Source organism: Drosophila hydei, unplaced genomic scaffold, assembly GCF_003285905.1.
Source record: "Drosophila hydei strain 15085-1641.00,03,60 unplaced genomic scaffold, DhydRS2 tig00000215-arrow-arrow-pilon, whole genome shotgun sequence".
Lineage (NCBI taxonomy): Eukaryota > Metazoa > Arthropoda > Insecta > Diptera > Drosophilidae > Drosophila > Drosophila hydei.
Genome location: NW_022045687.1, coordinates 1,036,674 through 1,045,760, shown reverse-complemented (window position 1 = coordinate 1,045,760; position 9,087 = coordinate 1,036,674). Strand labels below are relative to the sequence as shown.

Genomic DNA, 9,087 nt, shown 5'->3' with positions numbered 1-9,087 from the left:
CCCAGAAATGAAAAAAACGAACATATTGCATTTATTTATTGAATTCCATATGGATCTGCATTCTTTATTTTAATTTTTTTTATTGTTTAAAACATTTTATGTAATTGCATATTGTATCGTTTCTTGTGTGTTTTTGTTTTTGTTTTTTTTTTTGGGTTTTTTATTTACTAAGTTAACATTTTTGCCCTTTAGTAGTTGTTGGCATTTTAAATTGTTTTTTCTTTTTATTTTTAGTTTTATATTTTCTTTGCTTTGCTTTCATTTAGTTTTTTATTTAAATTTTAAATTTATTAATGCGTGTATGTAAGTTTTTTTTAATTTATTGTGTTTTATTTTTTTTTTTTTTGCCTAAGTGTTGTCTTCACTTGTTTTAATAATTTTTCTTTGTGTATTTTAGTTTTTATTAATTATTTCTTTTCTTTTAATTTTCGTTTTGAGTTTTGTTTTCTGACTTTTGCATTCTAAAAAAAATTGTTTTTTTTTACTTTTATTTTAACTTGAGAATGGCTTGGGTAATTAATTGTTTTTCTTTTTATTATACAACCATATGCTTTTGTTTAAATTAATTATATTTTTTTGTTTTTGATTTATTGAGATTTGTATGAACGCTAGAAGATGTTGTTCTCATGCACATCAATCGAATAACTCATAGATGGATCACTACAATTTGAGGCATTTTGTTTGTTGTCTCGATTTATTGTCCTAGACCAGTTAAGTGGCAATAGCATCCATTTGATCAGAGTTTCTCAACTTTTGTTTATCGTAAAAAAAAATTAAGGAACAAATGAAGATTCAAAAAAAAAAAACGAAGTAATAAGTGTGTTTTAGTCGGGCGTGTCCGACTAACAGATACCCGGAACCCAGCGCTCAGGACCCAGCTGTTTTCTCAATCATCCTTGGCTGCTTGCACATATGCACACATAGATACTTAAGCTTATTTTACTCTGCCTACAGCCGAAGTTTTTTAATTTTTACTATTTTTCTTAATTTGAATTTTAAAGAAACGTTTCCACTGAATCTCCCCATACTGGAAGAAGCCTACAAAGTAAATTTGAGTTTTCTAGCTTTCATTCGCTTCAAGTACAACTTAAGCTGAAAATGAATTTTAAATTGAAAGATTCTCGATCATTATGTTTTTGAGTAGTGATAGTATACGAGGTCTGTTCCATAAGTATTGCGATTTATGCCAAAAAGCTTGGTTACTTTGAAATTGCATCAAATCTTTGGCCAGATCATACTGCAACTTCTTGTTCCCTTAACTGAAGAAGACAACGATTGAGGAGATGAAGAAGGCATGGCAGAGAATCAAGTTCAGATTTCAAGTGCTTTGAGCATTGTATCAAATAATATCTTAAGAGTATTCCATAGTAGTTCACAAAATAGATATTTATGAAAAGGGAATAATTATTTAATTTTTAAGAAAACACAAAACTTGCATAACTGCTTGGAGCACACCTCGCACAAGTTATCAATCTCTTGCTGTTGGAGTTAACGAGTTCAAAGACTTCAAGAGAACGGATGGACGCGGGGACATGGCCAGATCAGCTCTGTTAATTGCTTTAGTTAGAAGCCGAGTTCGGGGTATTTATGAAAAAAACATTCGATTGAGTCTAGCTTCAATTCCTGGCTAAATATATATGGTATATATTTCGCTTTCAGTTGCGCAAAGCCTGCTAAATTTAACATTCAAGTTTGGGGTTTTTACGTCTATTTCGTGTAAGTGTTTATTGTTTTTAAACTAGATTTTGGTTTTCTATTTGCCTTAGCGAGCGACTGTGCTTAAGTATTTACTTAAGTGTATTTCCACTTTGTTTATAATGTTTGCGTTTATATTCTATGTGAGTATATTAAAATTACTTGGGTTTTCTCTGTTTGCTTTTGGCTTTTCCACTTTATTTATTGTTTTCATTTAGTACTTACTTAGGTTTAATTGTTTGCAAACTCGTTTCTTCTTCTTCTTCCTTTTTTTACTCAGATTAAGTTGCCTTAGAGCTAATACACTTGTCCTGTAGGCGGCCTAGACTAATGCTTAACTCTAACTCATCACGAAAAAAAACACACACCAATACTATATACATTTCGACTGTCTGTCTGTGTGTGTGTGGGATTGTGTGTGAGTGTGAGTGTGAGTGTATGTCATCTTAAAGTTTTAGTTTAGATATTTGCTTTACACCAACGTTTTAGTATATTTCTATTTATTTCAAGTGTGGATTATAACATGCCAAGAACTCGAATCTTAAGAAAAGAACAAAGAGAATCCGACAAAACATATATATATATATATATATATATATATATGTATAACTAAATCTTGAATGGGTATTACTTGCTGCCTTATGCTGCATTCAGAACATGTTTACCTACAGATATGTGTGTGTGTATGTGTCTGTGTGTGTGTGAAGCAAAGCGTGTTCTAGATCGACAGATCGTATTAGGTATTATATAGATAAGTATAGGTATAGGTACACGTATAGTTAAGCCGGTGCCTGTGAGCGAGAGTGCAGCTTCTACAAGTCTCTGTGACAATACTAAAAGTAAAGCAAGTTCAATTTGTCCGTCCTTTCATATATATGTAGCACTAGACTTGATTCATATTCATAGATTTAGTTTTGTTTTTTCTTTAGTTGGAAACCGAATAAAGTTGAGGTGCTCATTGAGTATACTCATAGATGCCATTAGAGTTTTCTTTTTTGTTTCTAAATTCAAATCATTCGAAAATATCAAGAGAGAGACAGAGAGAGAGAGAGAGAGACGAAATCATTTGATTTACTCACTACATGTATATAGGATTAGAAGTAGTTCCATAATCGTTTTCTGCTCTTGGTTTCACTATTGTCAAAATGATATTTAGTTCATATTATTTCGGGCGATTGTCCTATACACACTCGTAATATGTATACGAAGGTTACTTCGTAAGCTGTTCGAAAAGAGGAGAAATTGAATTGAAAACTGACTAAAGATTTCGAGAAATTCGAAAACCAATTTTTGCTTTATTTTTCTATTGTTTCTCCTTCTGCGCTTCATCAATTGGTGTGAAACTGGTTTTGCCTTAACTTTCTTTGTTTTTTGTTTTTTGATTTATATATTTAAAAATACTGAATACTTTATGTGTGTGCATGAAACCATTCACATTACTAATACATACATATATTTAAAATGTACTTCAGACTAGAAAAAAAGTTCATCAAAAACGATTATTTGAGTTCTTTTTTTGTTACATTTCATATAAAACTTTAAATAACTTATCTCAATTAGTTTCAACTAAATCAATTGTACAACAAAAGTGTTTTGTGGAAATACTACGAGGAAAAAATTACCCTTTATTTGCTGTTGTTGTTGTTCTTCATCTTCTTCTTTTTATTGATTCTGTTTGGCTTCAGATTTGCATTTTTTAATTGTTGTTTTTTTTTGTTTTAAATTTAATTTTTATTTAAAGATTCATTTTTAACTTGCTTTTGGTAGTAAATTCGCAGTAGCCTGAATGCAATTAGTCATTAATTGGCTTTAGTATTTAAGCAAAATGTAGTTAAAGTTTGTTTAAGTTTTTCGTTAATTTATTTATTTATTTGTATTTTTTAGTTTTTCGTTTTATTTAAGTTTTAGCTTTAGTTTAAGTGCGTATTTAAAGCATTTGAAATGTTTGTTTAACAAGTAGTTATAAGATAAGTTCAGATGTTAGCCGTCGAGCTGGGTCTTAGGAAAGCTTGCGAAAAGTCCATTTGCTGAGGCAAAAAGCATGAGCATAGCTACAAATATACTATGAGCACGAAAAATAATACCTCAACACTGAAAATATGACAAGTATTTGCCTTTAAAAAAATATACAAATGAACCAACCCGAATTGTTTTAACTTGGCATTAAATTAATAGTTTTTTTTAAGTATTTCATAAATATTTCCATTAGACAAGATTTATTTATTTATTAAAAGGATTAATTATTAAAAAATTATATATTTTTTATACAGTATTGCATTCTAATTTTTTTTTAATATATATAACCCTAAACCAACCATAAATGAATCAATTGATTTAAAAAAATTATAGATTGATAATAAACAATAAAAAAATATTTTTAAATATATAAGATAAAATTGAAAACAAAAAAATAAAATATAAAATAAAAAAATATAGAATAAAATATAAAAATAATAAATATTTATATATATATGAAAAATAAATAATAATTTTAAAACTAAAAATAATATACTATAACATATTTAAAAAAATTGTTAATAAAATATAAAGCTATAGTGTAATAAAATATATAGTCAAATAATATATAAAATAAAATAAGATTTCAAAAGCAATCGGAAAAGGCACAACTGAAAGTTCTCAAAGTTTATTAAACAGCTGCGCTCTCTTGTCTTTTACCATTACAAGCGCTGAAGCTCTACTTGCACTTTTGGACTGCGCAAGCTTTAGACCAAAAAGAACACAGTTTTATGGCACGTGAGCTTTTTGTGCCAGTTGGCCGAACAGCTACGACAAGGAAAAGAACAGTTTTATGGCTGCTTTTTTATGGCAGAGCTTTATGTGCAGTCGCTAGACGACGCTAAAAGCTCCGCTCTATGGCTTACAGACGGCTAACAGTTATGTAAATAGCATACATATATATGTATATAATTGTTTGCATATATAGATATATATATGCATATATTTCATGTTTGTTTTAGTTTAAAAACAGTTGAGTTCAAATAGTTAGTTAAATATTCATGCAATTTGTTTTTTGTTTTTTGATTTTTTAATTTAAAGTTTTTTGTTTTTTTTTCTTTTTTGTTTTAGCTTTTGCGTGTTTAGTTTTAGTTAAGTACGTAGTTTATTTAGTTGTTTGATTTAATATTTTTGCTTTTAACGTTTGTTGCTGTTAAGATTAAGGAAGACCTTTGCTTTTGTGCATAGCCCTTAGCAGCTGCTTGGTGTACTATTGTAGCTGTGTGTGTGTGTGTATCATTGATATTTATGTGTGTGTGTATGTGTGTGTGTGTAAGTTGCATACACTATAAAATCTTATCACGCTAAACACCACAAAAAAAAATGATTTATATATATTTTATTGTTTTTGCTTTTTTTTGGTTTTTGTTTCGCTAAGTGTATGATAATGCCCTGATCTAAAGCTAATGCTAATATATATAAATATACTAATTGTATAATGTTTGTTAATAAGAAGCATGTCAATGTGACACAAGAAATTATAATTCGTTTACAGCGTAATTGTATTGGCTTCTCGCATGAGGGGTGTTCCTGCTATAGTTATGCAGCTTATTTTAATAATTATGTGTATTATTCTTTTTATGGCTTGTTCTGTAAGCTTTATGCAAAATAAAATACATATAAATGTGTGTATGTGAGTGTTAGTTTGTTTCATTAATTTTGTTTTTTTTTTATGTAGGGTATTTCTGTAATTAAATACATTTTGCTGTTTTCTTTTACGCTACGCACGAATTTGCTGTTAACTTTTTGCTGTTCTTTGTTGAAATTTCGTTTAAAAATTTATTTTCCTCTTCGGTTTTTTTTTTATCAATATTTTAGTTTATAACTTATGTATTTGTCATATGTATATTTGACTAACCTCGCTTGCTCTATGCTTTAACTATCACTTAGTCTAAATACTGTAATTAATTTTAATTTAATTTTTAATTTTACTTTTGTCTTTTTTAACTTGTTTTTTTTTTAACTTTTTTTGTTTTTTTGTTTTAGAAGCTTTTCTTTTATCTAATCTTCATTTGCATTAATATGCTACATGCTTATTGGTTTATTTACTTTTGTCTTTTCATTTTACTCGTATATATGTATATATATATATAATATTTAAAAATAGTTAACTTTATACTTTGCTTTCGACTGCTTTCCTCAAACTTTTATGCTGTGCTGCACAATTCTTTTTTTCCTCTTCTTTTGTTTTTTTTTTGTTTTTTAGCTGCTTTTCAGTTTGGCTTTGCGTCTTTTTCGTTTTATTGTTGTTGTGGTTTTGGCCATGTTTTTATTTTTGTATTTCAGTTAAACAATTTCAACTCGATTTGTTTTCATTTTCTTTTCTTGTTTTTTTATTTGTTAACAAATTCTTTTTTGAGCTCTCAAAATTGTTTCGAAAATGTTTTGAAAAAAGTCAAGAACAGAAGAAGTTACCTATGCAGAAGAAGCTTTACTCGATAGAAATACATAAACAGATTGCTTAAGTCAAATTTGTTATTTTGCTTTGTGCCAAGCCAATGCCAATTTGTCGTGCTAATAAGCCAAGATTCTTAACTTTAACGTGAATCCAAATATATGATTTATTTTCCAAAATAAATTCAATTAAAAGCAGAACGGAAACGAAGCGTGTTCCATGTGTGTGTGTGTGTGCCTTTGCTCGTAGTTTTCATGCTCGTTCAGATGGTGTAGAGAGAGTATATAGGTTTGGACGTGTTTGCGTTAGAGACTTGAAATGTCTTAAGATTTGTGTGTGCTTTGCTCACTGGAGGCGTGACTACTAATTCTTTGCTATAATTGTTGAGGCAAGAAGAGACTAAAAGTGTGGTATAGAAACTTGTATATGACAAGCCCAGCTATGCCTAGTAGGGGGCGTGGCATATTTAAGAAATATATATATATATATATATATGTATATATATTTAAATGATTCTAGAAATGATATGACTTAAGCTTTGAAAGTCTACAAATAAACAAAGAGAAAGACAGGCAGCGAGAGAGAGACAGACGGTGTGATTGTGAGAGAGTGAGAGAGCGAGAGACAGAGGGATAGACAGACATATAAATAGACAGACAGAGAGACATATATGAGAGAGAGAGAGAGAGAGAGAGATAGAGAGACAGTCAGTCGATTGGCTGAGCTCTATTCAAACTGTCCTTCAACCACTGAACGTGCATTGTGCAGTCGATGATGCCCGACTGAAGTGTGCTTAGTTGATTTTGTTAAATGACTTTTTTGTTTTGGTTTTTTGTTCACTTTGAATTTGAAATTTTATTGTGACTGGTTTACGTTTTGTTCATACGTTTTTCTATCACAGCAACATATTTGTATACACTATTTTACATACTAAAAATGAAAACAAGAGCGTACCGTAAATGAAATGAATTATTTTACAGTAATTTGACAAGAAACCCAAAACGAGAAATGCAAAAAATGATGAAGTCAGCAGCAGTTGGGGGCGGGGCAAATTATTAAGTCAATACCAGCGCGTCGTACAATTCAATTCTATTTGGACTATATATACATATATATATATATATATATATATATATATATATATATATTTATAAATATCATTCAAGAACTGAACAATCTATGCAGGAATTGCAATTGGAATTAAAAAGAACTTGAATTTGAAGAGCATTCATTTGTTTATGTATTCTTTACATGAATTGTATTTGGTTTTTCTGCCATTTTCTTTTCTTCTGAGTATTTTACAAAAGTAGAAATAATATTTTGTACGACTCGCGTCAAACTGAAGCAATTACGTAGACCGTCAGAGTGAATCGTTTATGGGAACTGAAAGAGGCACAGAAATGATCAGTGAGGGCCGTCAAACGCTTTCTCTTCGCACTTACAATGAAATGCGGGGCCGAGAAGAGCACAGCCAGCGTGGCTATAATTGTGAAGAGCGTGAAAATAATAAGGCACAAACGATCTACAACCATTGCGGCAAACTTCCAGTCGCGCGTTATGTCGCCGGTCTCGTCCTCTTTCTTGAGCTGCCAGATTAGATTTTGTCCATGGACTTAGGCTGAATTGCATTTGTTATCATATTACGCACCTGATCGGTTATCCAGCGCAGTTCCTTGAGTATCAGCGCCAGTTCATATTCCGCCGAGGAGCTGAGACAGGTGTGGGAAATGGCCTCATGCATGCGAGAATCGGGCACAGGTGCGACAGGACCCACGGGACCGACGGGCCCGACTGGACCCACGCTGCCATCGTCGCCTTGCCTGCACAGAGCACTCATTGCAATAGTTTTATCAATATTTTATAGATTTATGTATATAGAGACTTGATCATAAAAATAGTAGTGCGACTGAGCACTAAGTGCTCGACCACAAAACTTAGTGATAAATAAAATATTTTAGCGAGTATTAAGATTAACAAATATCGTAATAATTCCGATTTAGTTGTTCATTAAAATAGTAGTGGCTGCAGCTGAACCAGAAACATATAGACATGTGACAAACTGGGCTAATTATAGAATGAAGAAAGGAAGCTCGAAGAGCCTAGACAGCTTTAAGTGCACTAAAGCCTATTTTAGGCATTGGCAAAATCAATTTGTCTAGCTGCCAAAAATCTAAGAACGATTTCAGCTATATAAATCTGTATTCAAAATTGAGCCAGTGACGCAGCAAATGGAACTGGATTTTGCTATCGATGGCATCCAGCCGAACCCAACTCAACTCAATATTTTAAAGGACAACGTAATTGTGACTGTTGGTTTATTGACCCAATTCAATGGGCTATTGTGCGAGAGGACATGTGAAAGCTGCTGAGCTGCTGAGCAGCTGAGCCTGAGCCCGAGCCTGAGCCACGTGCCAGTGGATGTTCATCTTCCTGCTCAAGCGTTTTCTATTACGAATGTATTTCTCTCTCTGTGTGTGTGTTTTTTTTATTTATTTTCTTTTTCTTAGTCGTCGCATTTGTGCGTTTTGCTTGTCACTAAATGCGTGTCCTTGCCACTTGCCACTATTTTCTAAGGCTTTATTTTTTTTTTTGTATGTGTATTTTGCTTTGTTTCGTTGTTGTTGAGGAGCACACATCTTGTCATTGTCATTGTCATTGTCATTGACTGTCATTTGAGGCTTGCTGAATGCGACTGCGGATGTGTCTTGTTCAAGCTTTTCTGCTTATTGTCATTTTCTATTATTTTCTTTTCATTTTCATTTTTAAACAAGTGCGTTTTAATAGCAGCGTGGAGCTTAGCATAAGTCGAGCTATAACTTGTGTAATAAAAAATTTATATATATTTGTTGCTCTTTATCAACTTAGGCAGATATGTAGCAAGCGCTGCGCGTTGTTTACTTAGTGTATACTTAGTGAGGGCGCTCGCGTAGGCAGTGTCCGACTAGGATTTACCCAGTCCGATTTTCATTTGAATAATATCT

At 31.5% G+C, this 9,087-nt stretch overlaps 1 protein-coding gene across 1 annotated transcript in view; it reads right to left on the bottom strand.

Annotated features, from left to right (window-relative positions):
* Positions 1–7,639: 7,639 nt before the first annotated feature.
* LOC111595959 (neuronal acetylcholine receptor subunit alpha-7) overlaps positions 7,640–9,087 on the bottom strand; it is a 120,839-nt gene continuing 119,391 nt past the window's right edge. The window contains exon 12 of the mRNA XM_030223480.1: positions 7,640–7,926. Coding sequence (XP_030079340.1) covers positions 7,701–7,926 — 226 coding nt within the window. The 3' untranslated portion in view covers positions 7,640–7,700. The remainder of the gene's footprint in view (positions 7,927–9,087) is intronic.